Source organism: Fusarium oxysporum, chromosome X (assembly GCF_013085055.1).
Source record: "Fusarium oxysporum Fo47 chromosome X, complete sequence".
Lineage (NCBI taxonomy): Eukaryota > Fungi > Ascomycota > Sordariomycetes > Hypocreales > Nectriaceae > Fusarium > Fusarium oxysporum.
Window position 1 is genome coordinate 5,474 of NC_072849.1, and position 16,295 is coordinate 21,768.

Here is a 16,295-nt window from a genome sequence, read left to right on the forward strand (position 1 = left end):
ATCGTGAATACTGATCAAGTCCCGGGAGCCAAAGTGTCGTACCCAGCCTAGCCTCTTGACCCACGGCGAATCACGGTCGATATCTTCCTCCAAGTCACCCTTCCGTAGTCGTACGGCGTCTTCTTCCTTTAGTCGAGCCAGACTTGCAGCAATGACCTTGTCTATAGCACTCTGATTTCCAGCATCAGCTTTGTTAGCCACTTCTAACGGGCCATTCCTATCGCTATCATCTCGAACGATCCAGTAGCGCGCATGCCTTCCTCCCATCCACGTCTGTAGCCGCACCTTAGTCCACGGTTCCTCTGCTGTATTATGCCCTGCCTCTCTCCAATGACGGACAATATTATCGTATGCAATAGTAAGATATCGGCATATACAACAGCTATACCCACCTGAAATAACGAGCTCTTCGATTGCTGGGCCGTTATCTTCTGGTACTGCAATACGCTTCGGGTCAGCTAGTTTTAGTTCACCATAGTAGTCTATGATATCCTTGAGCACTTGTCCCTTGAGCTGATGCTGCCGTCGAAAATGTGACTCAATGCTGCTGCCGGGCCGAACGGCTGCTTGACATAGCCGGCAGATGAGTATTTGATAATCCTGATTGAGCTGTACGATGTCCTCCATTGTTGTTTGATATCGCCTCTTTAATCTTGATTATAGAAAGTAAAGAGAAAGTAAAGAGAGAAGCAGTCTTGTTGTTTTTCTCTATCAATTATAGTCCCCTTTCCTCTGCATTATGCTAACCCCAAGCTCGTACTAGCTAACCCCAAGTGTGGGGTTGGGGTTATTTTAAGCCAATCAGCAACTCGGCCCAAGCCCAACCGATTCAAGTCCAAAATCTAAGCGAGATAACACAATTTATTAGACGATTACTGTTCAATCGTCTCTTAATAGTACCTAGGGTACGGATACCCTTTCTTCTTCTCCATTTCCCCCTTTCGAATCGTCTATTGCTGAAACATATCCGCAGCTGCCTACCAGCATCTCTTTTTGCCGCCCGTGCTCCTCCGAATACGGCAGACCTCAGCAAAATCCCGTCTTCGGTTTTCGATACCTGTACGCCGACCACCGGCGCCACAGAAACGGTGAGCGTGTGTCCTAGGACAGGACAAGAGTGGATTGCTTTCGACTTTGTCTCAGCCGCGAGTTCATTGTCCCTGACAGTCTCGGTAGATCAGCATCCAATGTGGGTATATGCCGTGGACGGTCTTTATGTCGTGCCCATGTTAGTCGAGGCTATCACCATGGAGAATGGCGAGAGATACTCCGTTCTGTTGCATCTTGATCAAACTCCAGGCAACTATTCTATCCGTGCCGCATCGGCGATCCCTCAGGTCATAACCACCAGTGCTGTGCTCCAGTATGCATGCCCAGGAGTTCAGAGCAACCCAGGACCGTCCGACCCATACATTACAGTCTCCGGTGCGAATTCGACCAAAGACGTCAACTTCTTCAATACTGTCGAGCAGCGCACCTTCCAAGCGCCTCCCATCTCGCAACAGGTTAACGCAACATACATCCTGCACACTGGCAGCATGAATCGAGGCTGTCTATGGTCCTTGAACCACACTTGTTATGATGCGAGCCTAGAGGACACAAGTCAAATACCGCTCTTAGGCGGGCCAGCCTCTGCAGTTGATTTTCCGGGACTCGTAATGAATTCAACATTCGGATCATGGACCGACATTATCCTCTTGTCTACAGATCTCGGCGCCCCCCACCACCCGATTCACAAGCACAGCAACAAGGCTTACATTATCGGACAGGGCACCGGGCCTTTCAATTTCACCACGGTGGCTGAAGCTGCTAGCGCAATGCCGGAAGCTTTCAACTTGGTCAACCCGCCGCTCCGAGACAGCTTTGTTATCCCGGCCGTTGGATTTGAGCCAACCTGGCTAGCCATCCGCTTCCAGAGTGTCAATCCGGGACCGTCCTTCATTCACTGCCACATTGCGAGTCACCTTGGTGGCGGTATGGCCATGATTTTCATGGATGGTACCGACAGGTGGCCGTCGGTACCAGACCAGTTCATAAACTATGATGGGGGATTGTGGGATGCATCAACCATCGTTGCCTCAAGCAGCACTTCAAGGGCAGCCCCTACTACCCAACCATCGTCGGGTGATGACACGAAATCTTCGGGGGTAGCCGGCAGATCGACTATCAGGGGATGGTGGTATCTCGCCTGTCTCACATTTGTACCTTATGGATTGCTATAGTGGATGATAGAGGCAAAAGGATGAAGATCTGTAAACTTGCCGGATTACTGCGGCGGTTGGTTTAGTAAATGGCATAGAAAAGTAAATAAACTGTATTACTCGGACTCTCAGTCGCGGAAACGCTAGAATAGGAATAATATAAATCTATTGAGACATACTTGTTGGCGGATCCCATGGAGCACCGAGCAATCCATGTGAGCTGGCACTTCGTTTGTGGCCGACTTCGAGGCACGGGTAGTTTGGTGTTCTCCGGGATTCACCAACAAGTAGGAGACAGTTTGTCTCGCGAACCATTATCTTCTATACCGTAACGAGACGATAAGTATAGTCCCAACGCCGACCCGGGTTTCTGCAACAATTGTTCCTGCAAACTGAGAGGCAAATCGATCGCACTGGGGGGCTGACTAGCCTCCCCCAAGCGCGTCGCCTACGACATTACCCCTAGAAATGACTACCGCACTGACTTAGGACATTACTGAGTAGGCCATAATGATACCGTCCCTGGTCGTTCCACAGGGCCGGCTGGAGAATACCCTCGGGCACTGACCACATTCTTTAGCTTTGTTCAGAACTTACAAAGCCACTTCGTAACCATTCAGAAGCCAGGTCGCGAAGCGAAGCTGGCCATCCATGGTTCTGCCATGTCAGAATCAAACTGTTGCAGAATACTCTTGTTGCCTATCGTCAAACTGCCATACACAGTCGTGTCGATGAGATGACTGTAACCCGGGACCTCGAAACTAGCCGCAGTAGCGTTGGTAGGCATATTCAAGTTCAGCGCTTCGCTACTAGGGTTTCCGGACGAGTCCTCGCAAGTCTGACGAGGTTCCAAAACAGTCGCTTCCTCTCCACAGAATGCGTCGAGCCACGGGGGTGACAAGTGTCCGGCCGACTGCGGAGTAGTAGTGGCAGCCATCGGATAGGAGCTCGACAGAGGCGGTAGCTCGGTAGGAGGTTGCTGGGACCAATACCACCCTCCTTCAGCCTCTCCGATCATAACTCCTTTCAGCTTCTGTGACCATGATTTAGCCTCCTTTCCCACTTTCCCAGCCCACATCGCCGGTATTGCGTATTTATCATCGCACGCTGCACCGACCAGACTCGCCAAGATCGACTCCACGTAAAAGTCGGTCACTGAACAGTTTTGAATCGTTGAATCGCCAAAGCCTTCCGCCCAGAGTTGGAAGGACAAGCGGATAAGGATGATGAGACCATGAAACATGCGGACAAACAAGACGTTAGGCATCCAGCGCAGGCGGTCCGGGTCCATGGCAATCACCCTGTCGAGCAATCCCTTCGCGGCTTCGACGCACCTAAGTGCTATTAACGTTTTTGACGGAGTGAAAGGGGTAAATTCAGTCGCTTCCGGTGGTGGAAGGTGGAATTTCTTGTCTGCGTGATCACCCGCGAGGCCCCTTCCATCCGACAAGACGATTTCGTACCTGCGATCTCTATTTAGCACATGCCTTGTGTAATTGCAAATCAATACCACGCACATGGTGACCAAGTGAGATTGATACTCAATCATCAGCGGATCTAACTTGCGTTAGCAACACACCAGAATCCACAAAAACATTTGATCCGAATAGATTACCGCTCTGAAAGTCTGTCTCGCATTTCCTCATCCACGCCCCCATTTTTTCCTCAAATGTTTGAAGGACCGAAGATGCCTGTGAGTCGCTGAGTTGTATGCGCATATTTAAGCCGCTGAGTCCAAAATACGTGGCTGTTTCGTCGATCACGCGATGGAGTTCAACCCAGCGGACGAGGCGTCGATCATTCAATGACCCCAGTGTCTCAAGAAGTGACAGTGCGCTCCTGACAGAGTCGTTGTACGGCACAATTGACGGCCGTCGAAGTCTTAGAGCCAGTCTAATAGATCAGCACAAACTCCAAAATGGTGGGCTGTTCGCTGCAGTTTTAGACATACCCTGAGCTCAACAAGTAGCAAAAAAGCAATCTTCTATAACTATCGAATAAATTTGAGGACAACTCCTCAAGCTCACCGGCTTCATGTGCAATACTCAAGTCAAAGAACATGCTCGAAGATGTACTAGCATACTGAAAGAAGAGATCGCGGGAGGGATGCGTTGGGCGATTGTAGTACAGAGTGGCGATGTGTAATGCGTGCACCAACTCGATGGATTTTGTCCCTTTGTTAAAAGTCTCAGCGCCTAGTGTCTGAGCTAATTCTCCGTTGAGTTCGATGGCCAACTCAGGGGCATGGCCATGCGAGGCTGCGGCTAGAACCGCCAACCATAGCACCGGCATCTCACTCCGCAATTTGCGACTTTTCGTCTCGTTCGGCAGATCAACTCCAGGATAGTCATTATTGAGATACTTGACGTATGCTGCAACCAGCTCATCGGCGAGGTCGTCATTGAGAATGCCCCGTTGCACGACGTCCAGGCTCCCAGTCGTCACCTCTGACGGTATAAAAGGCACTGGTCTTGGTGATGACGCATCGTGCGGGCCGTTAACCTTCGTTCCAGCCTCAAACTCGCCGTCAGCATCGCGGAATGAAGGGGAGCCTTTGCTACAGTTCGTGTCGATTGCATCATCCACAACACCGACTCCGTTGACTCCGTTAGGCAGAGCGCGAGGAATCCCACAATCAGGTGACTTTTCGTCAGTACTGTCCTTGTTCTCCAATAAAACCATCATCGCGCGAACCTCTCCCTCAAGCTTGGTGATCCGGGTGTTCGTCCTGGCGCGCGGCTTTCTCTTCTTCACTGGCGCATAAACGCAACTTCGTTGTGATTTGGAGCACCTTTGGCAATCTCCCACAGGCGAAGTGCCATCTGGGAGGCAGCGGAGCTTCGCCAAGCGGCAAGCATCGCATGCGCGATTAAGACGTGGACTCGGCGCGTACGGCGCGGAATTTGAGCTATCGAGGGGCGAAGCCATTTTGCGCTGACTTGGTCCGCATAGAAGGTAATAAGATGAGACTGTCTGGAGCAGAAAATACAATTTGCGTCCCGGAGAAGAATTACACATGCGCCTGTGGAAGAGTGGGTGTTTCCAATATTCGAGGTACCTCTCAAGGTCGCTTCGACTGTGACTGACCTGGAGTGAGAACTGTTACGTCCAACAGAAACCTGGAGGTTCAGTAAAATGGGAACTTTGTTCAGCACGGAAGCCGCGTCAGCTTTTGAGGCTAGTCGTGTAAATAAAGGTGTTACAGAAGGTCCTGCCTGGGTCCCACTAGAACGGCGCCCTGGCGCTGCAATAGCGTTTTTATAGGTTAAGGCACTATCTATTAGTTATAGTTATTAATGCATTTAGCATTATTATATATAAAAGACTATTATATATATTATCTTAGTTAAGCTTATATATCCTCCTTAATTTATTATTAAACCTTTAGTATATTCTAATAAATAACTTATTTAGAATTATTTCTTAATTACCTCTCTACTTAAGTATTAATATATTAAGTCTTTATAAATTCTTAATATATATTATTATTTCTTTTTTAAATAATTCTAATAGGCTTGAGTAATTATTAATATTAATTTATATATTTAATTTATTAATATTAGTTAATATATTTATATTATATTCACTTAAAATTTATTTATTAAAGGCTTTACTATTCTTTTTATAATCTTAATATGTTTTTATATGTATATAAGATCCTAGCACTTATTTAATAATAGCTAAGTAATATAATTATTATATCCCTTAATAATTAACTAATATATATTATACTTTAATAAGATTATAGGTAGTTATATAATATCACTAATCAGGCTATATATTATTATATATTAGTATTATATTAGTGGCTATAATTAATATTAGTAAGTATAACTAATAGAGAGGAAGTTAGTTTAGGGAATATACTTTATAATAAATAGACTAGGCATAGTATATTATAAAGGTTAATTAATAATCTTTTAGGTAAGATAAAGAAAAAAGGGTAACCTAGCTGCTAAAAAATACTTAATATTAATACTACTTAGTTAAGGCAGTAATTATGCTATTAAGGCAGATAAATCTTATATAATTTTAAATTCTATAATAATAGCGTGCTATAGGGGTCTTATTATATAAGCCTTTATAAAAATATTAAACAGCTTTATAGCCTTATATAAGGCTAATAATAAGAAAAAGAAATATTAGGCTTATTAATATAAAGAACTTTTATTAATAGCTAATAGGTTAAGCTTTATAAAAGTATTAATAAATATAATTTAGAAACTAATAAATAATAATAATACTTAATTAGGTTATTATAAGATTAATAGTAGCTATATTAAATTAATACTAATTATTATAAATTTTAAAGTCTTAGCACTAATTTATTTTTATAGGGCTTATAGTAATTAGTGGAAAATAAGGGGTATATATAATAGAACCACTAAGGTTATAACACACTGTAGTAAGGGTGATCTATTAACGCCTCTGCATTTCGCGTTAGGAATGTCTAATTCAATCATAACTAATAGCATGTTATAGAAGAGATTACGATTTCCCTGCTTAGCACGTTCCGTGCTTCAGTAGGAGGCCTTTCAGGGCCGAATGCCCCCGGGACGAAAAATATACATAACATAACATAACCATCACAATTAGGTAATTAAAGAAACAATCCTGGAATATCTTAATATGCTAACAGGCCTTGACAAGACTAATTTAAAATAGTCAGGGAATGAGAGTGCATACTCGGTAACAGACACGTTGAATCTGTCATAGCAGTGAGAAGTGGTTTATCTTGGCATCACCAAGGGGCGCGCGCTTGTCAAGGTAACACTTCATTCCCGGTCTGGCCTCGAAGATTCCTTGTACCACGGTCGCTTGGCCATCGTGGAGTAATGAGCGGGGCTGGTAAAGGCTTACAAAGACATCCTTCGATGCGCTCGGCCTCGGCCTCGGCCTCGGTCTGGGCTGAAAATAGGGAAAGGGTCGGTGCTTGATAACATCGGCCACTCCACGACCGAGGCCACGACCAGTTCCTCTTCCCGAATAGAGCAGCTCTCATCTCTCAGCTCTACCAGAAAATCCCTCCATGTCTGGTACCAGCGACACCGGGGAGAATCCCTTGGCCAGCACCTGGAATTGTCTGAATTGCAGGCGCCGTAAAGTCCGATGCGATAGAAAGAACCCGTGTTCCCATTGCTCCAGAAGTGGAAAGCCATGCGTCTTCCCGCAGTCCGGCCGATTGCCTCGGCGGCCCCCGGCAAGCACCGTCGGCGCGCCTGGACACTCGGGAGGACGGTCACGTGACCTCCTCGACCGAATTAGACGGCTGGAGGGCATTGTCAACACCTTCAATACAAACCTGGAGCACGGAAGACCGCTTCATCTGCATGGAGTGCCCGAAAGCGCTTCCGAGAATGGAGCCCGGGCATCAACGGCGCGGGCAGGGCTCCCTACTGAGCGGCCACACTCCACAGAAGAACCAGAAGGTGGCCATCGTCATGCGGGGTTCCTTGTATCCGGGCAAGACGGTAAGCTGTATATTGGCGGGGACTTCTGGTCCACACTCTGTCGAGAGGTGAATACTTCGTACACGAGACTGGCCGAGTGATGGGCTATCTGCTTTGCGAGTCGGCTAACAAGATGGCTAGGTCAGTCTCATTCGCGAGGCGTTCGAAGCAGAGGAGAAAGTCCAAGAACAGACGAGCTCGCTCCCTCTGAGCGGCTTACCGAGCAACTCTGCTCCGTCATTGAAGAGCAGCCCCAGTGACTACTCAACATGGATCTTCCAGAAGCCGCCTACGTTTGAAGGCACAGTCATCGACGCCATGTTTCCTATGCCATCTCAGATGTTCTTCATCTGGCAGGCCTACGTTGAGAATATAGACCCTTTCCTCAAGATTATCCACGTACCCAGCATTACCGAGGCTCTCATGACCAAAGGATGTCGCCTTGCCATTATGGAACCAGCCATGCGCGCTTTGTTATCATGCATCTCCTTCGCGGCCATTGCTTCTTTGACGGAGGAAGAGGTAGTCCCCCCACCCCCACAGAAAATGACGATAAGGGGCATGCTGACGATTCGTGGCAGGTCCGCCTCAACTATGGTGTTGACAAGAAGACTCTTTCTCTGCGTTTCCGTGCTGGTGCCGAGGCGGCCCTCGCACGTGCCGACTTTATGAACACTGCAACCTTGATGACTATCCAAGCATTCACTATCTTCCTCAGTGTACTACAGTGCGAAGAATCTCCTCGTTTTATCTGGTCTCTCACAGGCATTCTTATCCGCCTTGCTGTTTCTCTCGGCCTGCATAAGGATGGCTCACAGTTCAAGGGCATAAGTCCTTTCGAAATTGAAATACGGCGGCGAGTATGGTGGCATATTTGCTTTCTTGATGCCCGGACTGGCGACAGCCACTTTCACGATGCGCAGATCCCCGAGACACTGTTCGATACCCGGTACCCGAGCAACGTTGACGACACGGACATCGACCCTCACATGGGGGAACCGGTCTTACCTAGAGAAGGGCCTACAGACATGTCGATCTGTCTAGTGCGATGTCGCATATGGCGAATGGTCCGCGCCATGCGTACTGCCAGTCAACATGCGAACGCTGACAATACCGTCGATGGCCGGTCACTGTTGGAACATTCCCTGGATGCCGTCCGAGAGTTCAGGGAGAGTCTGGTAAGCCCTCATCAATCTGGCTGGCCTAGGAACTCGGAACAAGATTCCTTCCTCCGCATTATGACAGATGTAGTGGCCTCGCGTGTGGAACTGATGGCCTACTACCAGGAGAGACTTTCTGGAACCTTCGATCCGGCAGCCCAGGAGGACTTATTTAACGTCGCGATCAAGGTTGTCGACCTGGCCTATAAGCTGGGGCGGTCTCCTTCCATGTCCAAATGGGCCTGGATTACCCAGGGATTCCTTCAGTGGCAGCCTCTCATTATCATACTTGGATACATATGCGCGGTGCCGTGGGGAGCTTGCAGCGAAAAGGCCTGGAGCACTGTGGGTCGATGCATCAACACCATGCCGGAAGGCATCAAACACGAGCCATTGTGGCAGCCGCTGCAAAGGCTGCTGTCAAGAACCTACCAACATCGCATCTCAAGCACAGCTGGTGAGGCTACCCAGAGATATAGGCAACACACATTGACGGTTCCTACAGCCGCCTGTGAACCACCCCCAGAGCCCCAGATCACACCCCCCTACTCGGAGGAAGCACGACCTGTTGCTTCTAATCCTCCACATGGGGAAGGAGAAGTAGGCCAGTGGGCATGTGGTCCGATGGACACAACCAGTAGCGCCAATGGAGCCGACTATGACTGGTTGGCGGATGCACAAGAAGCGGACTTTAGACAGTGGTTAATCTGGTAGAGGCCCAGCAGCTATGTACAGTATCAGGCAGGATGGTTTGGTTGATACAGCTTTGAGGACGATGGAATGTCATGTCTTCATTTTCATTTTCCCTATCTAGTTGGGGGAAAGCCAATTATTGCTCCCTAGATATCAGGCTGATCCCGGGTCCTAAGCCGGCCCTTAAGCCCAGTGGCTCCGTTGGAACACGGAGATCCCGGTTGTTAGGTGCTATCTAGGGTTGGTAGGGCAGATCTTAATTTGGGTTAAAGGGACCACGGCCCGGAAATCTTGAGCGCTTAGCTACAGTCCAGGAAACTTGGATAATAACCCTAGTCTAACCTTTTGGGCCTAATCGTCTGATATACAAAACGTATTTTTAAAGCTTAAATAGATAGTCATACTGTAAAGATCTAATTATTTTAATATCCTTTAAGATAATGTAACTAAACTAGGTAATAAGCAATAATCCACCACGAATTGTCACCTTGTTATAGGAACAAGAAACAGTCAAAAGCTGCCATATACCCTCATGAGTCGTAGTCAGGATCGGAGAGGGAGTAGGGCTAAGTTAGCGCTTAAGCGAAGCCCTTGGTATTGACACGAACGACCTTTGCGCCCTCGACGAAAGTGCCGTTGACAGGATGACCAAGAGCGCCAGAGGTGCTGACATATAGGATCTTATCGTCAGCTGATGTGCGGCCGAACCTGGCGGCAGTACCGCCAGCAATGGTTGTATCGTTGTCGCCCCCGAGGACCAGTTGGCTTGTTCCGTCCGGCCGGATGGCGAAGAGCTTGTTGTCAAGGTTGGTCACAGCCCATGCGATGCCGTTCTTGCCGATCTCGAAGTCGTCGATCAGGGCCGCTTCAATCTTGGCGTACAGCTCGACAGAAGCGCCATCCTCAGCGAGGCCTTCAGGGGTTACCTTGATACGGAAAATGGTTGCATCGGGGCTCAAGGCCCAGTAGAAGAAGCCATCTTTGACAAAGATTCCGTTGATACCAATGAATGGAACACTGTTGGCAGGAGGCAGCATCTCAGGGAGCTCCAGGGCGACGTCGACCTCGCCAGTTGTTAGGCTAACACGCCAGACCTTCCCGAGGGCGGCGTCACCAGCCAGCAGGAAGTTCTTGTCCTTGGAGACCTCCAGTCCATTGAGGAAGCTCGCCTCAGGAAACTCGGCGATGTTGCTGAACTCGGGCGCGGCGGCGTTGAAGTCAATGCTGAAAGCCGAGAAGGTTCCGGGGATACCGGCACCTGACTCGGTGAAGTTGCCGCCGACGACAGCGAAGATATCCGGAGCCGTTTCGATGATGCCGAGCAGGCCCGTGACCGAGTCGAAGGTGTTGACGAGCGTGGCAGTGGCGTTGGCGCCGTTGACACCAGAGATCTCGACGATGGAGGGCGTGGGGGATATCAGGCTAACAAGAAGATCTCCAGAGGCCCGGACGGCTAGGTTCTCGATCCAGGAACCTAACTCGAACTGGAAGACCGTACTCGCGGGAAGAGGGAGGCTAGGCGGCGCGCAAGGCGAGCCCAGGGAGCTGGTGAAGTGCAGTGCCAGGGGCAGCACTAAGGACACGACGTTGCGCAGCATGTTGATTGCAAATGGCCGGTTGTTCACAGAAAGTGCCGAAAGGTAAGAGAAAGGCAACAGATTATATGTTACTGGGGATTTGGCGACGGTGTTTGTCTGAGAGCATAGGGCGAACTGGCAGTTAGGCAATAACAATATCCAAGGGCTTTATAAGTGTTGGAAGAATTGAATGGTCCCCCTCAACTTCAGGATCAAGGTTCAAGATTAAAGTTAAAGTTTGATATCGGAAAACTCAAATCATAGGACTGTCATCTAGGATACTAAGACTTAAGTCCTAGAAGGAATCAGTCGAATATATAAGCCCTCAAAGGTCCTTTGACTGCCAGGAGTTAATAAGAACAATCCGTTGTTAACTGCCCTTAGCATCCCTGCGTGATCTAATAACAATAAGCGGAGACAGACTTCTACTGGGAAGCCCAGAAATGGACGGACTTAGGTCTGTATTATTCCTATGTCCAGAGCGATGTATTGCCAAGAGTTCGCAACCCGGTCAGTGGACTCAAGCATAATTTGAACCTGATCGCTTGAAACCTGTCCGAGTCTCAATCAGAGAGCCAGGGTGATGAATCGATGGACGCTAGTGGCAGACCCCGCGATCCACAGACGAACGGAATAGTTCACCCCTGGGGCTGGGGTTGTGGAAGGTTCTCGACACCACATCAAAGATACCATCTATTTCGGTAAATCCCGAGATGATGCACTGGGGCCTGCATGTCTCAGTGCTGCTGGGGGTTCCGAGGGACTTCGCATCAGCCATGACAAAGTACAATGGGAGCCAGGGGAGGGCTAGCATTGAAGCCACTTACTCATCCTTTTGTAGGGGCCCACCCGCGACTCGTCCCCCAAGAAGCAACTCCCAAGGCCGAGACCGAGGCCGAGGCTGATTCGCAAGGCTCCCTGGACCCGACGGCCGCCTTCGTCAAGGTAGTGTGAAGTACGTGGCTAACTCATAACCAAATTGAATGTCGATGAACCCGTAAGCAACTCGAGTGTGGTACTTAATTGCTGCTAGTGGTAAGGTCTGGTGATCTGGGCCTAGTGCGCATACTCATGCTTAAGCTTCTCGATGGTGGACTCCTGGTCTGCCTCTCACGCTGTGCATATATTCTGGATGTCCGAAGTCTCTCACATGTACGCGTCTCCAAACTCCATCACGCACCTCGAGCAACAGTACACACCATGGCCGCCCCAGTCGTTACCGTCTCCGCATCCGGCGAGTTCCAGCGACCGGACTCAGCCTTTCGCAACTTTGTTAGTCGAGAGCCCGGCGCTCAGTTCCCGTCCGAGGCAGGCCGGTATCACTTGTACATCAGCCATGCGTGCCCATGGGCTCACAGGGCCATGGTCGTCCGCCAGCTCAAAGGCCTCCAGGAGATCATCTCCGTCACGAGTGTGCACAACCACGGGGGAGCACCAGGTGAGATGCGCCCCCCCAAGCCCCCAAAACGTTCATCTAACGCCGGTGTGTTTGGTCAGGCTGGAAGTTTGCTGTCGCTGGCCAAGAAAGGCCTGAGATTAACATAGTCCGCGACCCTCTGCATTCGGGCACCAAGTATCTTGGGGACATCTACCGCGCCGAGAACCCGCAGTACGAGGGTCGCTTCACGGTGCCGTTGCTCTACGACAAAATTGCCAAGAAGATTGTCAACAACGAGAGTCAAGACATCATTAGAATGATGAACCGCGAGTTCGATCATCTCCTCAAAGATGCGCAGAAGGAAGTAAACCTGTACCCGGATGACCTAGCCCCCGTCATCGATGAAGCGAATGAGTGGATCTATAACGGTATCAATAATGGCGTCTACAAGGCCGGGTTCGCCCAGTAAGTTAAAATCAAGGGTGGCCGGTGTCCTAGTGCACGCGACTTGGTCTCGTAGATGAGATGGAAGAAGGTTCATTGGGCTGACATGATTTCCTCATCCAGGTCCCAAAAGGCGTACGAAGATGCCGTTACGAATGTCTTCATTGCTCTCGATCGTGTAGAAGCGAAGCTCTGTGAGGGGCCCTTCTTCTTCGGCCATCGCATGACGGAGACGGACGTCCGGCTCTATACGACGTTGGTGAGATTCGACCCCGTGTACAACTACCACTTCAAGTGCAATATCAGGGACATCCGGTCCGGTTACCCAGCTATCCACGATTGGTTGCGCCGCATGTACTGGGACGTCGCGGCGTGTAGAGATACAACGCACTTTCAGATCATCAAGGATAACTACACCAAGGACCAGACCAACATCAATCCCTTCGCCATCACCGCCATGGGACCGGTGCCGCACATTCTGCCCAAGGACGAGGAGGTCGCAAGTGCAAAGCGAACAAGTCAGCGGGACTGATGGCAAGCATGGACGGGTGGGTGCCTGTACAAGTGAGGTCCGGGGCCGGAGTGCGGCTGGAATTTCGGATTAATTGCTTTCGTCTTCTGTCCCCCGCTCTGTTTCTGGTCGATCCATCCTGTAGTCCTTGCGCACATACTACATGCCTACTATTTTTCTACGGGGCCGTATCAATATGCAAAATCTAACATTTGTTGAACAAAATTCCAAGTCTCATTAACCCCTCTTGGTTGAATAATGTGCCGGCCCAAGCAATATGTGACAGCTTTCAATTTCGTCTTGCAGGTCAAACACAAGACCGTCCAACACAACTCACTTCCACAACTTCTACAATCGGCTCCTGTTCATCGTCCTGTCTATACATTTGTTAGGTTACCCAGGTAGCATTCCGATGCGCATAAGGGTTTCATGTTCGCGACCTAGCGCGCTGTGCCGCACCGCTCATCACCTGATATGCATCACGCTTGTATTAGATACATAGACCAAGCATCTTTGCGTCTGACGTAGTGCCGCCTCATTTTGACGTTCTCAGGATGGTAGCTGGTACAACTTGTTACTGCTGGAGATTTGCTACGCCAACGATTTTTTCCCAATACTCCTAGCGCCGGGTTGCGTCCTTATCCCTTTATGACCCTATCCGGATTAGGCTTCAGTTATTGTGGTCCATGCAACAGCACGGGCTACTTCTAAAGTTGAAGACAGAGCCGCATACGGGGTCCGAGTGGGGCCGTGTCCCGAGGCCGAGGCCGAGCCCGAGCCCGAGTGAAGTGGGGTCGCATCAGGTCGCACTCACGATCATCACCTCCGCTAAGGCCATTTTCGCCGCTCAAGGCGAAAGTGAACGCGCGCACAGTCTCACAACATGGGGCATAGTAATTCTTAGCGCCATGTTAACCGCTCCGCTGGGGCGACTGCTCCTGGCTTGCCTATCTTCCATTGCCAACTGTTAGCTCAAGCTAGCCCCAGGATGTCGTCAGCACGACAAATGACTTGTGCAGGATATTTAGCATGTAGAGAAAAAAAAAGGGCGATCCAGCGCGTTCTTGAAATTGGACGAGCCGATCTTCCGGCTGCCTGGCTCGCGGACCCTTCGGAGGACGGCGACGATGACTAACGTGTGGTGCGTTTTGGTTTCCCCCCTGGCCAGAGTGTGCCTTTCATTGTGGAATCGCATATCTAATAAAACATCATGCGGATTACAAAGGGCTGCCTGTGAGATATTTATTTATATCAAGCTGATGTTGGGTTAAAACATCTCAATCAACCCCCGCGCCTTCGCCAAGCTGTAGTCCCGACTACCTCGCGGTTAGAAACAAAGAATTGACTGGCACACTGATACGTGTCACATTTCTGGACCTTGTTCAATTCTACGCCACCTTTATTTCTATTGCCTGTCTTATCTTGGGGCAGCGATTACTTATGAAGTCTTTTGCCGCGCTTCAACCCTCCTGTCACATCTCGGCGTCGTACGTTTGCTAAACATGGATGCTTCCGGCCCAGAATCGGGGCGGACGTCGCTGCTGCATGCGTCATGGAAAGGCCAGCGCAAGGCCGTCTTCATGCCGCTGCTGGCGACCGCCATGCTTCTGTGGTTCGTCTTCCTGGGTGACATGGCCTACCTCTTCGGCGCGTCCTTTGACCAGCGGCACCGCACGCATGGCTTGAACGTCCTCGTTGTCGACTTTGATGGTGGCAAGGCCATCTCTCAGGCTGTCCAGGCGACCTACCAGATTTTGCAGGGTAACCAGTTTCCGACGTTGGAGTTCCAGGACTCGTCGCCTAAGTATCCCGACGCAGCCTCGGTTAAGGAGGCCGTCTGCAGCGGCGACTACTGGGGCGCCATGTACATTCGCTCCGGCGCCTCGTCCGACCTTGCATCTGCCATCGATGGTGGCCCTAAGGCGACTAGTTATCAGCCAAACGACACCGTCACGTATATTTATAATCAGGCTCGCTACAGTACCATCGCCGACAGTGCCATCGGGGCCAATCTACAGGCCCTCATCGCTGCTTCACGTGGCGCGTATTATAACTCCACCTACGGTCGCGATGCCATCGCCAACCTCAACCGCTCCGACCCCAACGCCATCCGTGCCTACCTAAACCCCATTCAGGCCTCTTCCGATATCATCACATTCACCGAGCAGGGCTCTCGCGCCTTCTATAATACCCTCAACGTGGTATTCCCTATTCTCCTGACATTCTTCTTTTTCATGGCCGTCAACGCCATCAGCGACGCAAAGGGTATTGCCGCTCGACTCCGCCGCCGCGAGGTCTGGCTGCTCCGTTTCGCCCTCGGCAAGTCCTATGCCCTCGTCGCTGCTCTCGTCGTCACCGCCTACATCTGGGCCTTCCGCGAGGACTGGGCCGTCGCAGATGCCGTCTTCTTCAAGAACTGGATGATCGTATGGTTCCAGATCGACATCAACTGGCAGGTCTTTGATGCGACCCTGGGAACCTATGTCCCCATGCAGCTCGCCTCCTTCTTCATGCTCACCTGGGTTATGATCAATGTTGCCAGCACTGCCTTCCCATTCCAAGTAGCGCCTGGATTCTATCATATCGGCTACGCCCTGCCGGGCTATAGCATTTACTCCTTGCAGGTCCAAGCATGGAGCGGCTGTGCTAATAAGCTTAAGCTCGCCTTGCCCGTCCTTTTCGCCTGGTGGCTGCTTGGCCACGTCGCCGTTGTATTTTCCACCCGCAAGAGATGTGCAGACGCTGAGAAGGCGGCCCCAACGCCAACCCCGGAGCAGCCTGTCTCTGAACGGTCACGGTCATCTTCTGAGGCAACCGCGGCAGGCGACCCCATAGCCAAACCTGAGTAGGTGACGAGCTTATCCCATCACTCAATGCGCAG

General features: G+C 50.1%; 6 protein-coding genes across 6 annotated transcripts; 4 read left to right on the forward strand and 2 right to left on the reverse strand.

The window, feature by feature from the left end:
* Window positions 1–1,018: 1,018 nt before the first annotated feature.
* FOBCDRAFT_232070 (Cupredoxin) lies at window positions 1,019–2,232 on the forward strand. The gene has a single exon (XM_054707017.2). The coding sequence runs from the start codon at window positions 1,188–1,190 to the stop codon at window positions 2,220–2,222; it is 1,035 nt and encodes a 344-aa protein (XP_054562992.2). The 5' UTR covers window positions 1,019–1,187; the 3' UTR covers window positions 2,223–2,232.
* A 585-nt stretch (window positions 2,233–2,817) lies between these two features.
* FOBCDRAFT_190317 (uncharacterized protein) lies at window positions 2,818–5,129 on the reverse strand (the record flags this gene model as incomplete). The annotated part of the gene is made up of 5 exons (XM_059608688.1): window positions 2,818–3,664; window positions 3,719–3,758; window positions 3,817–4,094; window positions 4,153–4,721; window positions 4,788–5,129. 5 exons carry the CDS (start codon window positions 5,127–5,129, stop codon window positions 2,818–2,820), a joined length of 2,076 nt encoding a protein of 691 aa, XP_059465923.1.
* A 2,131-nt stretch (window positions 5,130–7,260) lies between these two features.
* Window positions 7,261–9,252, forward strand: FOBCDRAFT_118252 (uncharacterized protein; the record flags this gene model as incomplete). The annotated part of the gene is made up of 3 exons (XM_059607737.1): window positions 7,261–7,748; window positions 7,849–8,176; window positions 8,233–9,252. Coding segments are annotated over 3 exons (1,836 nt in total), but the record flags the coding sequence as incomplete, so codon positions are not given.
* An 830-nt stretch (window positions 9,253–10,082) lies between these two features.
* Window positions 10,083–11,102, reverse strand: FOBCDRAFT_279792 (uncharacterized protein; the record flags this gene model as incomplete). The annotated part of the gene is made up of 1 exon (XM_054707020.1): window positions 10,083–11,102. The coding sequence occupies one exon, from the start codon at window positions 11,100–11,102 to the stop codon at window positions 10,083–10,085; it is 1,020 nt and encodes a 339-aa protein (XP_054562995.1).
* A 1,179-nt stretch (window positions 11,103–12,281) lies between these two features.
* Window positions 12,282–13,435, forward strand: FOBCDRAFT_243948 (glutathione S-transferase; the record flags this gene model as incomplete). Its single annotated transcript, XM_054707021.1, has 3 exons — window positions 12,282–12,519; window positions 12,579–12,924; window positions 13,027–13,435. The coding sequence occupies 3 exons, from the start codon at window positions 12,282–12,284 to the stop codon at window positions 13,433–13,435; spliced, it is 993 nt and encodes a 330-aa protein (XP_054562996.1).
* Window positions 13,436–14,916: 1,481 nt separating this feature from the next.
* FOBCDRAFT_146116 (uncharacterized protein) lies at window positions 14,917–16,263 on the forward strand (the record flags this gene model as incomplete). Its single annotated transcript, XM_054707022.1, has 1 exon — window positions 14,917–16,263. One exon carries the CDS (start codon window positions 14,917–14,919, stop codon window positions 16,261–16,263), a length of 1,347 nt encoding a protein of 448 aa, XP_054562997.1.
* Between the last annotated feature and the right edge of the window lie 32 nt (window positions 16,264–16,295).

What these genes read in the sequence shown, in the direction of transcription:
- FOBCDRAFT_232070 (XM_054707017.2), top strand. Translation starts at nt 1,188, where the DNA reads ATGTGGGTATATGCCGTGGACGGTCTTTATGTCGTGCCCATGTTAGTC.